Here is an 18,832-nt window from a genome sequence, read left to right on the forward strand (position 1 = left end):
CCCACGTCAGAGTTCAGGGTGTGCCTTAGGAGCCCCAGCATCTCTGTGGTGAAATAAAAGTTGGCCAGTGACTGAGGCTGCAGCCATCAGCCTCCCTGGCTTCACTGCAGGCTGCTCCCAACAAAGCAAGCCCCACCCTTGGTAGGATCCCAGCAAGGCCTCCACTAGCCACAAGGAGGAAGTAGCTCAGGCACTGTCCTCTCCCCCTTGCGGCAAGTTTGAGCAGACTCCATCTCCTAGCTGCCTCACCCATGCTCAACTCCCACTCCTATCTCCTAACACACATTTTCTCCTCTCATGAGTCCAAATTTGGCCTCTGTCTCCTCCTGCCTTCCTCTGTCCAAGGAATCCCTACACAGGCTCTTTAATTCTCCTAGTAAATTTTCAGAGGATGTTTCCCCAGGGCTCTTCCCCTTAAAGGGACCAAGCTTGGAAACCCAAGTGTAGACGGTCCCCTCCTTCCCCTATCTTCTCATGTTCCAAAGCCCTTGGTATTTCTCTTCGAGGCGGTGGTTAGATCCTCTAACTCAGATGATAAACGGAGAGCACACATGCAGTATGCAGTGTAAGGTGCTCTGCAAACCCTGCCACCAGCCATCTCCCTTTGAAGAAGACCCTCTGAAGGCACTGATGCTGTGCCCAAATCCCTGGCCACTCACAGCCTAGTTAGGGCTGGCCCTGCAGGACTTGCCATGACTCAGGACCAGCTAGCCTCAAGCCATTCTTGAGTCAGCTTCGCTGTTTCCTCTAGAGCCAGGAAATGAAGTCCTCTTCAAGTGAGCAAAGGCAGAAAAAGCCTAGTGAACCCTACTGCATAAAAAAAGCCTGCCAGCAATCTGTCCTCTGTTCCTACCCTCTACCCCACAGGTGTCATCCCAGCATCCACTATGCTCCCTTTCACCACCACCCAGCCAAACAGCTGTTCAGACAATTCCTTGATCAAACAACAGTTTGATCAGTTTAAATTTTATTTTACAAAAAGAGAAATAAAGAAAACTGATAGGCAGTTATACTGACTTACAATTGTTCTGTTTGCTTTTTTAAAAAAGTGACATGAAACACAAGTAAAAATAAATACGTCATAGAAACAGCCAGTTGCCCAGTCTCTGGGGCAGGAGCACCTGCCCTGCTGAGAGGAGGGAAGCCCATGATCACACCAGCAGCTGGAGCACCCAGCCGCAGATGATCCTCAAAGTCAGGGGCAAGTCCCAGGCCTCAGGGGGCGTCCTGAGGAAAGAAGACGGAAAACCAAAGCCAGGTGCCAGGTCCCTGGGGCCACCTCATCTCCCCCCACTCCTCCTGGCAGCAGTGTGGCCTTAGTGGTTATCCATTGCGACCCCCTCAACCCACCTGGACCCTCTTCCCCCGACCCTTCTGGAGAGGGTACAAGAAAAAAAACAGTCTCGGGCAAGCTGAGCGGATTCTTCCGGTGAGTCCCCAGCCCACCCTGAGTAACATAACCAGATAACAGTCAGTTTACACCCATGTGCACATGAGCAAGCATGTGCACGCGCACACACACACACACACACACACACACACACACACATATACACACACACAAACCTGGGCTGAGCTCTCTTCCAAGGGAGGGTCCTGGGTCAGGTCACAGTATGAGGTCCCCTCTCTTCTGAGTATCATCCCAGTAGTGGTAAGAGAGCACCCAAATCTCCCCCAGCCCCCGGCACTAGACTCTGCAGCCTGTCTAGCTACCTCTCCCCAATGCACTAGATTACTGTGGCAAACAGACCTATGAGAGAGAAAAGGAACAGATTCAGGTCCCTGAAGAGCAAAGAAGTTGGACACTGCCTGCTCAGGAAATTCATTGTAAGACTTGGGTATTCATAAAAGGCCTAAGGCCAAGTTAGTGGCACAGAATAGACATTAAGGGATCACAGCAGAATACACAGGGCAGAAGACAAGAGTAAGGAGGAGGGGAATGGAGTCGAGTCTGATGGAGAGTGTAGCATTCTCAGACAGACCTTGAGGTGAGGATTTCTTGGGAACAGTCAGCAGGGGGCCAGAAAGTCTCCTGGAGGTCCAGTGAGGGAAAGAGCTCTTCTCTCAGGAGTTCTGGAGGGGAAAGAGCCACCTAGCTGGATGCACAGGAGGCCACAGCTCAGAAAGGAGACTGGTCCTTTGTGGAATCACAGGGGACTGGGAGGCACAAGGGGGTCATGGCCAGGAACACTAGGAACAAGGAATGTAAAGCCCCAGAAGACCTTCCCCATGGGATGAGGATTCAGTTCCAGTGCAATGCCAGGCATGAACAGACTGAAGCAGAGGAACTTGCTCTGGCAACAGCTTTGGGAGTGACAGTCCCACCCAGATTGCTAAAGTATAGTTGAGTGTTTTCAACCTATCGGCAAAATGTTACCCCAACTATTTGCTTCATGCTCTGGAGTGGGAAAATTTCATATTTAGTTGTGAATCACAAGTACATAGAGATTCCACACACGAATTCCTAGGGAAGAGAGTTCCAAGGACCAGAGTTATTCTTAAGTCACAAGATGCTTAAGATAGATGCTTAAGAAGCATAACACAAGGGGGTGAGAACTTTGCAGATATCTAATGTGAAAAAACAGATCTGTATCCAACATGGTTCATTTACTTTCTCACTTAAATTAAGCTAATTTGTCTCTCTTCAATTTTTACCTACGAAGATACTGACAAAAGGAAATCAAGCATTGCTACAAATGGTAATCCTGAATCATTAAATAGTACTATATTCCCTAGGTCGAGGATTTAGGCTAAACCAAACAGATGGGGCTTGAGAGGACCTTGAAAACATTCTGTGGAAGACAATAGTGAGGGAAAATACCTAAGTCTGATCTTCTGCTCTCCCTCATGTCACCATCCTTCCCTTACTCAGGCTCGGATGGTGGGTGGAGGCCACCACCAAGTGTCTCTGATCAAAGAAACTGTAAAATACGGCTCTCAGACTCTGAGACATTTCCTGCTTCCTTCCTACATATGCTCATGTTTGATGTGCATGCACGCTTGTCTACCAGCACATACAAAGAGACAGCAGAAAAGTCACAAAAGTGTTTTCAGGTTCATTTGGAAAAAAAAAAAAAAAGAAAAAAGAAAAGAAGCAAACCATGGAACCAGTAGCACTCTAATTTCCCATGATTCCACCCTACCCCCTTACACAACATAAGCTGCACATATCAAAGAAAGCCTTGTCTAGTCAGGTCAGCCTCCCAAAACTATGGCCTCTCCTGAGTTGAAGCAAGACCCAGGCTGTGGAACTACTGGGTAGAGAGCAGGCACGGGCGGCCTCTCAGAATATCAATTCACTTCCCAGTGCCTTCAAAAGCCTATCCCTCTAGTGACTGGTTTCAATTCCTTGCTGGGATAGTTTCTGGATTCTCAAAGCCTGCTACTGTGATTTCCTAGAGGTAAACACAGAAATACCCCCTTCTTCCCTAAACACACACACAAACACACACACATACACGTCTCTGGGATCCCAGTGCTCTGGGGCCTTAGAGGCATCAGTAGCTCAGGTTGTGACTGTGCTCTGCAAATTGGAGATCCAGGCTAGCTTACTCCTACTGCACCAGCCTCAACCAGAGAGCCCATGCCAGCTGAGTCCCTTCACCATTCATTCTTGGGATGCATCTGGAAGAGAAAGCACTGGTTGTAACTGCTGTTTTAAAATTATTAAAATAACTTGCATAGCTAAATTGTAGGTCTAAGGCTTCTATGAGTAGGAGAGTTAAGTGTCTGAAGGGTGCTTATGAAAACAGAGAAAGAAAGCTCCTTAAGTTCCACTTTTTGTGTAACTGGACAGCACACACACACCGCCATCAGCCATCTCCGTCTCTTCTCTGGGGATAACATCCAGAGTGCGCTAAGGCCTTCCAACAGGGGAGATGGGCTGATCAGAAGAGTTGCAGAAGCAGCTACTTACTAGGGGTGAGCTGGCCAAGCTGCTTCCAGGGCTGGGAAGAGGCAGGTGCAGCAGCTGCCCAGTGAGGAGGGACCCATGTGTAGGTGGTAAAGCGCTAAAGCCATACAGGGTTTGTTCATCATAAAGAACTTCCTAGCAAGGTCTCAGTAGCAGTGAGGGGAAAAGCCAATAGGAAGACAGCCAGTGTTTATGCTTAAAGACTAGATGCCCCCTGCCCCCACCCCCAGCACTGGCAACAAGAAAGGGGAGACCCACAATGACTGATGTGTTCTTTTAAAATGATTTAAGGCTCCTACAGAGGAAGGGCTCCTCCATGTTCCTTCGAAGAGGATGGAGGTAGCAGACACCAGGCCCACACTGAGCATCTATCTGACAGGCTGGGGAAGCCCAGACACTTTCCAATAGGAAATCAGTAGTCTGTTTCCTCAACCCAGCAGCCACCTATACACAGCTTTCACTATTCAGCATAGAAAGCCTGCCTCTGAAGTCATCCCAGGAGGACACAGCTCCAAATTTGGGGTCACTTTCCAACTGCAAACTCCATGATGCTAAGTTTCAATCACTGTGGAATGAGTCTCACCCTCACCAACTATCCAGTCACAGGATTCCCTGATCTTCCTGAGAGGCCATTTCCTGAAAACATAGTTCTTTAATAAACCTTGGTCAAACTGAACTCTCTTTCCTTGGTCAATTCACCATCCACCCAGGATTTACTCACCAGCAGCTATGGGGTCTGGGATATCTGAAAATTTCCCTTCCCATCTCCTACCCTCTTTACCCTAACTCCCCCTCCCACCCACCCCCCAAAAAGAACCAAGACACATGAAAAGTCCAAATAATAAATAATTGCCCGTAAGAAATAAATTAACATGGAGCTCTCTTATGGGGAAGGAAAGGAAAGGAAAGGCCTCCAGGACAGGTAGCTGGGGGCTCAGTTCCATCCTTGTGAAGAATGTCTTTTCTGGCCACAACTCCATGACCTCTCACTCATACACCACAGTGCTTCTCCCTCCCAGCCTCTGCACACAGACAATCGCATGCCCTGGTAAGGGAGATCTGCTCAGAGACAGCCACTGGGGAAAGAGACAGAGATTGGTAATGCCCGTTTTCTCTCATAATTTCCCCCAAACTTAAAAACAAATGTGGCTCTGAAAACCAGGGACTTGGGTTAGCTGGGCCTTGTCTGCACCCAACTAGAAGGAAACTTGTGGTTTCCATGGCTCTTCTCCTGGGCTCACCCTGATGTTCATCCTAATAGTTGCCAAGAACCACCACACTCTGATTTCCATTTTTAAAAAGGTAAATTCATTTCTTAGTTTCCCCCTTAGTCCCCCCTCCCTCCCTTCCCACCCACCATCACCCCTGCTCTGTTACATACACGTACATACATACATAAGCACACACACGCACTAACACACATACCTGGTCTGCTTCTTTCCCATCCCCTAAAAAGATTCCACTTACATGGAATCTCAGTCTGCCCACCCTTCTTTTCTTACCCTCCCTCCCTCCCCTCCCCTCTCCAGGCCAAGCTAAGTCACCCAGTAAGGCAGCTCTCTTGGGAGAGAATGTTCCCAAAGACAGAAATGGGACATGAGCTTCTACGCTCAAATGGGCAAGCAAGCAAGCAGACAGCATAAACAAGGCAGGCAGGAAAAGAGGCAGGCCACCTTGCCCCTCCATTCCTGTTTTAGGTCCCTGATTTCCCACTATTGCTGCTCTGTCGGATTTTTTTGCTTCTTTTCTTAGAAACAGCAACAGAGCCCTGCCACCTATGGCCAGCCACCCTTCTTCGTTTTCTTCCTTTTCCCTCCTGCCTAGTGCCCTGTTCTCAGAAAGCCCAGATTGCTGCCTTCCATCTTGGTGGGCAACCTGCCAGGGGCCCCGAGTGAGGTGGAGAGGGGCTCCCCAGCTATTTCCCCGTGACCTCTATCACATCATCATCCTTTTCCTCATCATCATTGGAGCTGAACCCCACTTCGGCAACCTCATGAGAGTCAAATGGAGGCACCTGGGACCGGAGGAGGCCACCAGCGGGGTAGCCTGCATGTGGGGACATGTAGCCTGGGTAGACAGACATGCCCCGTGAAAGGTTGCTGGACAAGACAGGGGAAGGAAAAGGCGCAAACATCCTCGGCTCGGACAGGAGTGGCTGTGAGAATGGGAGTGAGTAGCTGGGTAGTATCCCTGGTACAGAGGGGTTGAGCATGAAAGAGGGGTTGCTGGCAGTGACTGAGGTAGCCGTGGAAGAGGAACTGACGGGGCCTCCTGGCACCAGAGGGTCAGTAGTCACTGGAAATACCAGGCGGGCATCTGCCAGCAAATTGGACAGCTGGTAGTAGGAGGGGGTACTGCCCATAAACAGGGAGTTCTCCCCAGCCTGGGAGGTGAAGGGTGGGGTGAGGTTATGGTTTAAGGAGACGGGTGGCACGGCAAACCCGCCAGAAACTGGATACCCGTGTTCATACGGCTGCACGGGGGCTGGCAGATGGCCCTTCCTGGACCGCCGGCGGGATGACTCCTGGGCAGCAGATGGTGTGGCCAACTTTCGCTTGTGGCCCCTTAAGTCCAACACTGGGTGCCTGTCACCACAGGGCTGGCCCGTTACCAAGAGGGAACTATTGAGGCAATGACCCCCATGTCGAGGCTCAGTCCCAAGAGCTGTCCCAGGAACAGCACTGCTGTCCACAAGTTGAGCCGGGGGACCAGGCAGGGCGGCATTGGAGCTTGGGGAACTCTGACGGGATTCCCGGGCAGCAGCCACATCTGCATACTGCTGGAGCTCACTGATGATCTCCGGGCTGTCTGGAGAGACGGGTCTGGCCAGCCCCTCGGGGTCAGGGGCTTTGGGTGATGAGGCACTGTGTCTGCCGTTGCTTGTGGACTCGAGAGAAGGCCCTTGGGAACCTAGGGACAAAATGTAGGTAACTGAGAACCAGAATGGCCAGGGAGAGAAAGAGAGTATAGGAAAAAATTACATTAAAAAAAAAAATCCTATCCTATGGTCCCCCAAATTCAAATAGTTTGATGTACAAATGATATTATCCAGTCAACTTTTCTCAGTCACAAAGAACGGAATCCTTTGATGGAGGAAACAAGTCTATCCATAACAAGACATGCAACTTCTTTGTACCCCAGTTCCCCAATCTATGAAACTCCACCAAGGTGAATCCTATGAAATAATGTATATGAAATGCTAAAAGATCATTCTTTTAGTGAGACTCTTTCTGGAGGCAAAGACAGTTAGTGACCAGGATGGGAGAATAGAGGAAAATGACATTTAAAAAGCAGTCCATCCTAGTTTAAAAACAAAACAAAATTCATGGCCATGAAAGATGGTTGAGACAACTGGGAAATCTGAATATGGCCTGGATAGTAGGATGCAATTGTTAACTTTTTTTTAGTGTAATAATGGTGTTATGACTCAGAGGAGTATGTCCTTAATCTTAATCAATGTATGCTGAAATATTTAGGGGTGAAATGACATGATGACTTCAACTTACAAACAGTTCAAATAATAGGAAGGTAGAGAGAGAAGAAAGTTAGTGAGAATGGGACAATCGCTGGCTCCAGGTGCAGTATGTGGGTGCCACAGTGCTGTTCTTTCAACTTGTCTGCACGTATGAAAATGTCCATAATAAAAGCAGTCCAGCTCTCATGCCTCCTGATAGGAGGATAAATGAGAACCACTCCCAGAGAGGAGAATTTTCCAAGAGTTCCTGACATTGTTAATATGCCACACATACACTCTTTGACCTGGCACTCCCACTTCTAGGAATTTGTCCTATAGATACACCCACATGACTGTGAATCAGAATTGGAATGGTGAAGTACAATTTATGTCCAGGGACAGGGAACTTGGTAATGCACTATTATACCCATCTGACGGTGTCCTGTGCAAACCTTCACTGAGGAATAGCTAAAGAAATGATAAGGAACAAGCACTGAGATACATTAGTGAATGAAGAAAAGGGCAAACAGTAGATAATAGTAAGTATCTGTTTTAAAAGAAAAGTTATCTACATACATACTGTTTTTTTTATATACACACATACACACATGCACATACATATCCCTGTACCATGTGTTTGTATAGAGTATCTCTGGAAAAAACACCTCCAGGTGGATGGAGTAGCACCTCCAGGAGAAGCAATGGATGGCTGGGAGTGTGGGGGAAGAAAAACTTACTTTTCACTTTACCCCTTTGAATTGTGAACCATGTATACATTCTCTATTCAAAAAATAAATTAATTACAAACCAAACCAAAAAAAATGCCACCTAGGTCAATGGAAAGTAGAAGGCACTATACCTGAGGCAGCCATCCGACCATCTTCAGGGGCCTTTGGTTTGCCAGTCGCCCGGACAGCAAAGATTCGCCCATCGCTGGTGCGGATGTATGTCCCTAAGAAGAAACATGAGGAAGACTGTTATGAACAGACATGCAATACAGCCAACCCTGGGAGACTCCAGGCCTAGGCACTGTGGGTTAGGAAACAGCTGCATATTAGGTCTCACACTCTCTCTCAGTATCCCTGAAACGAGTGGGGTGACTGAGCTGGGGACCCAATATTATTCATTTATTTCACAAACACTGATTTCATGACTACCATATATCAGACACTGTTCTAGACACTGCAGTACACAAGACAGAAAAGGGCCCTGTCTCATGGAGCTTAACCTCCAGAGGAGGAGACAGACAATTATACTAGAAAACATCAGGACAGGTTAAATGCAGGACAGGAGGAAATAAAACAGAGTGCTGTGAAAGAGAGTAAGTAGGCTCCCTCTGTTGTGGACCAGGTACTCCAGCTCAGGTCCTCCTCTTGATTTGGGAGGAGGGAGTCTTACTGCCTCAGCACCCTCCCTCCCTTGGTAGGAATAATTCAAGACGGGCCATTCTAGTCCCACACGGCACTAGTCTACCTTCCCTTGGTCTTGGGCATGTCTTTTGATCTATCTCTTGATGTCAGAGCTGTCTCCTGGCCAGAGGTCGAAAACTTTTCCTTAAAGGGTCGGTTAGTAAATATTTTTGGTTTTGTGGGCTGTAATGTCTCTGTTGTAACTACTCAGCTCTGCTGCTGGGTGTAGCTGTGCTCCAAAGAGCTTTCTTTATGGACAACGAAATGTGAATTTCATAGTTTTCACATGTCACAAAATATCATTCTTTTGATTTTTTTTCCAACCAGTTGAAAATGGTTGAAAATGTAAAACTCATTCTTGGTTCACAGGAAGCAGGTGTGATTTGGCCCATGGGCCATAGTCTGCACCCCTGCTCTGGGCTACGGAGAACCCCATCAGGGGGTTGCATGCGACATACTCTGTGTGTATATGTTTCATGGCATCTTTTCCCTGAGACTGAAGGTACTTTAACCCAACAGAGGCTAAGGCAAACTCTCCTTACTAAACAAAGACCCTCACTTCAGGGGAGCCTCACACAGCAGAGGCTGACAGGAAAGACAGGCTTCAGCTGAGTCCTGACACCATCCAGCCCAGATTTCTCCCTCCAGCAATCTCATCTTTCTCCATAAGGAGGCCAGAGGCAGTGGACTTCTTAAATGACCACACTCGAAAATTCTGTCATGCAACCCAGGTATACCACTACATTTCCTAGTCGGAGACCTCCACCCTACTCTAAGAAAGTAGATAAGATGGCACAACAACATACATGTTGGTTTATAACCCATTCCACAGCTCATTCCCTCAGATTCTGGTCTCCCTATGTGTAGCATAGTGCCAGACATTAAGCTTTTGATTGCCAAGGCATCCATTTCAAAGACATCCATTTTGGATAAACAAATTGCCAGCTCTAGGACACAGTACTAGCTAAACTACTAGACTAGGGATCCAGGCTGCTCCCACCCATGAAAAGTTCTCCTTTAGAAAGCCCAAGATAACTTAGATAACTAACCCGTGAGTAACCCCACTTTTCCCTTCCCGTACCCTAATTCCCACTCTTATGTTTCAAATTCACCAATAGAGTGAACCCGTGAAACTCTAGCCATGTAATTCTTGGACCCTAGTAAAGACAGACCCAGGTCCACAGTCTTTTTCTCTCTCTCCCCACAACTTTCCTGTGTGGACCTCGAGTTTACCATGTACCATTCAGAACCTGTGGGTAATAAACCTTGATTTTTCAAAGTTCCCTGATGGCTTTTGCTGAGGTACATTTTGCAGTCATAATATGAACCACAAGGCTGGTCCAGCCACTACACTGGCTCTGAGGAAATGTCTATGGGGGCTTGCCACAAGTAGTACAGGACTGGATGACTGTCCCAGGCATTCCTAGCTGACACTATCCATAGGCTGAGACTAACACAAAGCACTGTCTATCCAAACCCACTCCAAGATTCTCCATAAAAACAACAGCAAAATAAAGGAATGCAGGGACCCTAACTCCCTTCTTTTAAGCCACTGACAGATACCCACTGGGCCCACCCCAATTTGGCTGAGCTCCTAGAAGTATCATTCCTATGTTTCTCCAACATGTAACACTCTTATAGGATGATTCCTACGCCCTCTCTAGCTCAAGCCATATGTATTTATTCTGCTTCCCAGTCCACCACTTTCAACCAAAGGTAGGGGATGAGCCTCTTGGGTCAGGTTCTCACCTTTTGTCCCACGTATGATGTGGATGCTCTCACCAGCAGTAATTCTTGCCTGTACATCTGTGGAGCTGTTGAGTCCAGGAATAACAATATCTAGTAAAGACACAGATCTCATATTTAGATTACATGGGCCTGACTGAAGGAGGAAAAGAAAATGCAAAGTCCACATCTACCCCTGTTCCTCAGTGGTTTACCTAAAGTGTCTCAGTGGAGCAAAGGTCAGAACGATGGAAGGTGGAGCAAGCAGAACCTCTCACAACTGTCTAAACAAAGACTACTATGAAAACAAGACACTTTTTAGAAATCTGTCTTTCTGATCAATTTTCCTTGATTTAATTTAAAAATCAGAGTTTTTGGCTTAGAAAAAGTTTTAGCTAAATGGTTATTTCTACTTTTTCCCTTCTTCTCCTGAAGCTATTTGCACGTATGTGTTCCATAACACTTTAGGCTCCAAAAGTGGCCTCATCCTCTTCTTTGCTGGCATTACTCCATACCTAACTAAAGAATGAAGAGAAGAGTACTTTCAAGAATCAGCAAAGAAGCAGGATTACAAGAGGCTGTCTTTTTGTTTTTATTTGCTTTAATTTTTTTTAGAATGGCTGTGTGTTATTTTCATACTCAAAAAACCCAATTAATGTATTTTCATTAAAATGTATCTATCATGAATATTTCTAGATAACAAGATGAAAAACAGCATCACGAAATGCTTTCCTTCCCCCATTACCTTGAATCACAGAATCAACTACAGGGTTAGATGGGCTACCCACCTCCTACCACTGGCCCACATTAAACCCACCAGGTTCAGTCCACATTAAACTCACAAAGCAAAAAGCAAGCGACATTCAAGTCTTCCAAGTAAGTAGCAAGGGTGACAGCTGTCCTTCATACCCAGCTGGCCCTACAGACAGGCAGGATTCAAACACACTCAAACCTCTCTCAGAAGACCAACTCTATGTCCAGTGACATTTCCACAATCTCTGTGGTATTCAGAGTCCATCCCACCCACCAGTTCTGAGTTATTATTCTTCAGATATTTCTCATTAGAATGCAAATTCTTCAAGACCAGGGACTGCTGCTTTCTCCATTTTTACCAAGAATGCCAATACAGTATGGCCTAGAATGCAAACATTGTTGAATAAAAACTTCCTGAATGAACAAAGTAATTTTAAAAGGGACAGCACCCCGGGAAGAGAACCCAGAAACTCCCAACCTGTTGTGGTGACCACTTTCTGCACAAGGACTCCCGCACGCTGCAGGTAGTTGATTGGGAAGTTCATAGCTGGATTGGTGCTGGAGGCAGAGCTTACACTGCCTCCCAGTGGGACATGTCGGGGCATCATGGGGATGGGGGTGGACTGAACAGGACGAACACTGGCCACGGGCTTCTCATCACTCTTCAGGGTTGGCTGCCTAGAAGAGAAAGACAAGCACACTAAGAGAGTTTGGCAGAACAGCCCTTACTTACCTTTCAGCAAAGACTGCTGAGCCTGTCCAGACTTAACCCATTCTAAAGCCTCAAATGCTGCTGAGAGAAGGATCAGAAGAACCTGCAGGGTATGGCAAATTCAAAAGGAGACTAGAGGCAAGGCTGAGACAGAGAGACAGTGAGGGATAAGGCCTCTCAGAGTCTAAGAAGAATCAGATGTCATCGGAATAATACCTTTTTGGAACTATGAGGTGACATGTGCTCCTCTAGAATCTGGACTGTCTACATACATCAGGAATTCGTCCTTGGAAGTTAGGAAGAGGCAAAGATGCCATAAGGGAGGAAAAGTTCTTCAGAACACAGTGCATGCTAATTTGAAGACAAATGAGTGGAATTTTCCCACTTACCCAAGGGAAAAGGGCCATGTGATGCCACATGTTCAGGTGATCTTGAGACCGTCTGTCCAACTTTAACCATCTTTAACCTCTGAAACCTTAAGATTCAATAAGTAATACAGACACCTCTCTCTCCTCTGCATTACTTTTCAGTGGGCTTCTCCTGGGGCCAGTCCCCAAAGTGACCCACTAGTCATGGCCATCACAAAAGCAGCAGCAGCCAAAATGTGTGCACAGAAGTTGGGCTTCTAAATGGTACATGGCCACAGCCAACCTGAGCACTGGTTGTGCACCTCTTACTATGTCCATGCCGAAATGTTTTCCTATGGTCAGTGATGCATTCCTCACTCTTCACCTTCCTTTTAAGCAGATGATCCGACAACCTTGAGAAAGCAGCTCCTGATTTAAGATTTTTGAAGTTAAGTCCCTAAAGTCTGTATTTTTGATCTTTAGTCCTAGGAAAGAGACCCTCTTGGATTGGTATGTTCTTCCTCATCCGACAGAAGACTGGCACATGAAAGAACACACTTTTATATATCACCCTGCAGTTGGAGTCAGTCTGCATGACTCCTCAATCACACTGCTCTTCGGTTGCTATAAGCCTCTGTGGGCAGCTCCTGGGGCCCTGTGGATGTCCACATTCCCAGATAACACAGCAAGCTCACCAGGGTCTGGGGCCCATCTCCTCAAAGTTGGTCCAGGGTGGCTTTGCAGGAGCTGGAGGCTCTGCTCAGATGTCAATGGGATTCTTTTCAGGATACGAAGTCAGAAGGGTAGCCCAAGCCCCATACTGCAGGGGCCAAGGTAAGGAATTTGGGTGGGAAGGCCTCATCATCTGTACCCAGAAAGGATAGGGAATCAGCAGGATCATGGGATGGCTCATCAAGTGCTGTGAGAGGCTGAGGCCTCCCACAGGGCCGGAGCTGGGCCAGAAAACGAGCTGACATCTCCTCACAGCCCAGCCCATTTGTCACATCTTCCCCCCATGTGGCTTTTCTCCCACTGGGTTCAGACTTGTTCCATTCCTGCTGCTACAAGGAAAAGCCCAGAAAAGAGAAAAAAGGGGTGCAGGACAAGAGAAGAGGACATACTCAGGCAATAGTATCTTAGAAAACAACCTAGAAATAAAGTGTGAAGGCTTTGAAAGACAGCAATTCTCCACTTGAAGGGTACATAAAAAGTAGCAAGTTTACTCACTAAAAATTAGTCTTATTTAAAATTTTACAAGGGTTCAGTTTCTTAAGAAGCTCATTTGCAGGGGAGGGTATAGCTCAAGTGGTAGAGCACATGCCTAGCATGCACAAGGTCCTGGGTTCATATCCAGTACCTCCTCTAAAAATAAATAAATAAACCTAATTACCTCCTCCCCAACCCCCCGCCTCCCAAAAAAGCAGCAGCAGCTCATTTTGTAAGTTTTTTTTCCTGTTTTAACAGAATCTTCAAAAGAAAAGTCTTATATCTATCCCTCTCAAATAAAATAATTATCTTTAATTCAAGATCATCAATGAAAAAATGCAAAGTGCCTATACCAGCTCGGGAAGCTGATCTGGTAAGGGTTACAAGGCACTTTTTGTTGAAATGAAAAAAAATTTTTTTAAACATAGGTAACTATTCTGTAATTTATTACAAAGAGCCTCTCCCCCCCACTTAGCAATTGGCTTCCATCCTGTTTGTATTCTGAACAGTTCTAGACGTTGTATTCAAGAAAAAGATTTTTTGCTCAGGAACATGGCACAGACACAGAATGAAATCCCATTAGGAACAACAGAATCTCCTGTCTACAATCTAAGACCTATGGAGGACCCAGCTTTCACCCTTGAACTTCGCTGCTAAGCAAGGTCTAGGACCAAGGTGCTACGGTAGGAGGCAGCTATGTGGGAGGGCTGGGCGTCTGTGTTACAGGAAACTGCACCTCCCTGGGAATCCACAAGGACTCTCCTCAGTCACAAGGCCAGCAGCTCACTCTTCCAGCCAGAGCCACTTAAAACACTCGGAGTGCTGAACTGCTTCAGCACCTCATCCAAGAACAGAACATGTCAGTTTACAGCAGCCAAAGAGCAAGTCATAGGCTTTCCCTTTGTTTAAAGAAGGGACCAGTTGAAAAGTCTGGGCCTGGCCCAGCAGCAGACGTTTCTCCCCTTTCAGTGACTCACCAGTTTCTCTGACTGAAGGCGGGGATGCTGGTCAGGCTCTGGTCGCTGGCAGGGTAATACTGAGCGTATGATGGGCGGGTATATGGAACTGAAGTGCGTTTGTCTTCCTCGTAGCTTTTCTTTGCTGCTTTTTTCTCAGCCTTGGTCAGCTTGTGATCCTTTCGGTTAAGGAGCAATGACTCATGCTCAAAAGGCTCCTGGGGACACAGGAGGATGTTGATTTAATTACCAGTCTTCGTTCCAACATGGCTGACATACAGCAAGCCTACTTTAAAACCAAGAAAGGGCTGGCTGTGTGCAGCACTTAGCAAAGAGCCTACTCACAGACACACAGGCAGGCTTACTGTCTTTCTGCCAAGAGTATAAATTCACACACAACTCTAACCTAGCCCCAGCTTTAGATAACTCAAAACTGCTTTCCATATCAAAAGGATGGGAGAGTTCAGAGAATTAATAGAGTATATTTCCAGAATTTCCCCCTCTTTTTCTGCTAGGAAAACTTACACTGGCCAAATCATTCTCATGGCTGAGCTCAGCACTTCTAAGATAAGATTAGGGTTGGGAGTGGGGAGGGGGCTGTATGAGGCAAGGAAAAGTAACAGTTGAGTTTAAGTCACCTGGATGAAACAAAACTTCAGATGAAGGAAGCAAGCTTGCCAGACAAGCCTCCTTCAGTGGAGAGTGTGGTACGGGGCACCCAAGCATAAAGGGTCTTACCTTGGTGATGAGGTGAGGGTACTTCAGACAGGCAAGTTGAAGGACTGGCTCCTTGATCCCCTTTATATTCAGGGATGCTTGCGGGGCCGGCTCCTTCTCAACAAAGTGCAGTAGGTTCTCCACCTCCTTCCGAGTAAAGTTCAGCATTGGATTGAGATCATCTACCACCCGATCTAGAAGGGAGAAGACATGGAGAAAGTCAGTTCATAGCGAAGAAGACTGCAAAAGCACAGCTACAAAGATCGGCAAAGAGAAGAGAGGTTGGGAGTGACAAAAGTGTCACTAACACCTAAACCACCTCGGGCCACTCATACCTGAAAGTCAAAGACCAGGTCTGAGGCCCTCATGAAATAGAAATACCTTAAAAGAAATCTGCATAATTAGCTCAGCTCTTATCATTAAACCCATCTTTAATAATCTGAGGTAAATCCCCTCTTAAGCAATTATTTGAATCAGAATAAGATGGAAGTAACTGCTGGCTTTCTATGATTGAAAACCTGTCTGTGTTCCCACATCCTGCCCCTCCTCTCCCAGCCTTTGTACAGTAAGAATGGCAGCCTGTATAAATCTGCCTCCTCTGAGCCTAAAAGGTGGCTCACCTGACATGCCCTGCTTGGAAATCTGACGGTCATAGATCTTCTTTTCGAGGGTGAAATCAGCCACCAGGCGATAGATGTGACAGGGCTTTTTCTGGCCGTAACGGTATACCCGACATACTGCCTGGGCATCGTGACAAGGGTTCCAGGAAGCATCAAACACCACCACTCTGTTGGCACCGATCAGATTCACGCCCAAGCACCCAGCCCTTTAAAACACAAGCCAATAATCACAGAACCTTTAGTTTTAAAGATGTTTTTCAAATCAATTTTACCCTGTGACCCCTACCCTAGTATCATCCTCTTTGTTCTAAGCAGAATATAGCAGAGGATTTCACTGATCTGCTGATGAACAGTACATTTCTCAAGCACTGAAAAGTATGCCCTGAAAATCCACCATGAAAGTGCCTACCAGCTTGGGAAGAAAACCTACTCTCCATCCCTCTGTATGGAGTAAGGCCCTATATCCTGTCCCCAGAGTAATGCCACTTGGTGAGGGGAAATGCCTGCATACTGAAGTTTCTGGTGCGTTCAGTCTAACAGCTTAGGAGAGTGACTGGTTTAAACCCTTTGATCAAGGGCATTCAGATGGCAGAAGGCACCACGGCCTTTAGGCTGCTGGGCATGAGACAAATAACGGCAGCAGCCTTTTACAGCAGTTACATTACACTGGCTACTTTTTACAGTACTTTCACATTCGTCACATTGTCTAAGCCTCAGAACAGTCCTGAGAGAAAGCTAATTATGACCATTATCGATGAAGATCTCAAAGAAATTCATGACCCTATCATAATTGCCCTGCTAACACAAATTCCATTTGGGGTCCCCTCTCTGACCTCAAAAACAAGTCACAAACCTGAGGAGATCTCTTCTGACAGAACTTGAACAAGCCTCTGGGATAGCTGTCCATGTAGCCAACTGCTCTGAATACAGTCCTCTGACCTCCCCTCTCAGGATCCACTCACCTTGTGGAGAGAAGGAACAGCCAGGTGGTGAGGTTGCTGGGATCATTGAACTGATTAATGAGTCGCTCCCTCTCAAAGGCAGGGGTGCTACCATCTAGCCCTAGGACAGAAGGAAAAACACAAGAAATGAACAGATGAGGGCAGGGGTACAGAGCAAAATTATTTGGCAAATGTGTTTTAAAAACAAAACAAACACACTACAGTGCTTGATCCCACACCCTGTCCCTGCTCAGATTCCATGGGATCTACCATGAGACTCAGGTATCTATCATTCTAAAATAACACTGTGATTCTTACATGCAACAACGACTATAAACTGTGTTTCTCCCTTTAGTATCTTGCGTCAGTTCTAAGGCCAAAGTTCCTAGACCAAAGAGTGCATAAGAATAGCTGTAATCAAGAAGCTTGGAAAACACTGGCTCACGGTGACCTCTCTGCCTCAGTCCTGTGAATCCTAGTGAGTGCACAAGGGTCAAGGGTTTTGTGTTTTGATATAGATGATGTTCCTCCACCAGGAATCTGCATTGTTAACAAGCTCCTCAGGCTAAGAAGCGGCTAGAAGGATACATAAAAGAAATAGATCTGGAGCAGTAGGATGGAGCTTAAGGAGTGAAAAGAGGGAGGCTTAAAGGAGAAAAACTAAGCTTAAGAAGCATGATTAAGAGAGGAGGGGCTATGTTTGTCACCTGAGGTAAAGCAGAGAAAAGGGCAAAACTCAGGCTATGAAATACCATTTGGAGAACTGAAACATGACGACTGTAGGAAGCATTAGTTGAATTGCCTGGTATTAGAGGCTCCTCAGTCAGCACTCCAATCTACCTTTTCAACCTGAGTTCCCACAGTTTCCAACCACAGCTCAGCACCGACTCATTGGGATACAGATAGTCAACACAAGGCTCCAGGCTAGATCCTGTGCTGGGGTCTCTTCACCATCTTCTAAACCTCCATTTCTCTAAATTCTTCCTGATTTAAAGGCCAGGGCTTCTCAGCAAGGGTGATTTCCCCACCCTCCTACCCTATAGGGAACATCTGGCAATGTCTGGAGACATTTCCAGTTGTTATAACTGGGTGGATGCTAGTGCCACCTAGTGAGTAGAGACCAGGAATGCTGCTAAACATGCTACAGTACAGCAAAGAATTATCTGGCCCAAATGTCAGTATCTGCTCAATAAGTGCCTGAGGTCAGTATTTCTCAACTTTTTTTCATTATCACCCTCTTAAGGAGCATTTTAAAATATTTTTCTCAATTACCTTGTCCTCCATAAAATTTCAACACCACAGATATACTGTATACATTTATTTTCTGTATGCATATTTTATGCATATGCTTTATACTTTTAAAGTTAAACATTTTTTCATCCCCTCAAGAACTGATTTGCACCCCCTCAGAGATGCTATCTTCCCCACACAGAATGCATGATCTAGGCTGTGTTCATTCTGTTCCTCCCACCTAGAGTGATCTTCAGGTCACACTAGTTCTGTATATTCAAATTCTCCCCACCTTTGCAAGTCCAGCACAAGTTCCACCTCCTCCAGGAAATCTTCTCCAAGCGACCTCACCATGATGATGCTGTCCTCCATAGAATCTTCATTAGGGCACTCAATCAATCAGTGCTACTTTGAATCTGTCCTCGAGTTGCCGCATCTCAGGTAATGACAAGGCCTATGCCTTCTGTGTCTCTGCACTCCCACTATCTCCCCTAAGCTCCCCAGCCCCAGTCCAGTGCCTCATACACAGCAGCTTCCTCTCAGTATCTCTCTGCTCCTTAGCTAATCACAAATATTCCTACGCATTTGATGAAGAATGGAGTAGGAGGAGAGAAAGAGAGAGCAGAAAAGGAAACCCATGGGCAGACCTTGCCAAGGCTCTAGGAACAAAGCAGCAGTGAACTCACGGAAGTAGCTGACGTTTCGAACCCACTTCTGTACTCCTTGCCCCTCAGCACCAGGTAGACAGGGCACTTCTCGCTTCCCCAGGAACTCCTCAATTAGAGCCAATGTGGAAAGGCTCTGGCTGAAAGGGACACATTTGGTTCAGAAGGCTCCCAGACCCAAGGG

The 18,832-nt window shown here is 46.5% G+C and overlaps 1 protein-coding gene across 7 annotated transcripts in view; it reads right to left on the reverse strand.

Moving 5' to 3' along the window:
- Positions 1-931: 931 nt before the first annotated feature.
- RAD54L2 (RAD54 like 2) overlaps positions 932-18,832 on the reverse strand; it is a 106,907-nt gene continuing 89,006 nt past the window's right edge. For all 7 annotated transcript variants that reach the window (XM_074344794.1, XM_074344793.1, XM_074344796.1 and 4 more), the window contains 9 exons: positions 18,670-18,788; positions 16,775-16,874; positions 15,813-16,018; positions 15,214-15,386; positions 14,497-14,693; positions 11,733-11,932; positions 10,526-10,615; positions 8,227-8,319; positions 932-6,823 (listed from right to left, as the gene is read on the reverse strand). In XM_074344794.1, coding sequence (XP_074200895.1) covers positions 5,829-6,823; positions 8,227-8,319; positions 10,526-10,615; positions 11,733-11,932; positions 14,497-14,693; positions 15,214-15,386; positions 15,813-16,018; positions 16,775-16,874; positions 18,670-18,788 — 2,173 coding nt within the window. In that variant the 3' untranslated portion in view covers positions 932-5,828. The remainder of the gene's footprint in view (positions 6,824-8,226; positions 8,320-10,525; positions 10,616-11,732; positions 11,933-14,496; positions 14,694-15,213; positions 15,387-15,812; positions 16,019-16,774; positions 16,875-18,669; positions 18,789-18,832) is intronic.

This window comes from Camelus bactrianus, chromosome 17 (genome assembly GCF_048773025.1).
Source record: "Camelus bactrianus isolate YW-2024 breed Bactrian camel chromosome 17, ASM4877302v1, whole genome shotgun sequence".
NCBI classification, from domain to species: domain Eukaryota; kingdom Metazoa; phylum Chordata; class Mammalia; order Artiodactyla; family Camelidae; genus Camelus; species Camelus bactrianus.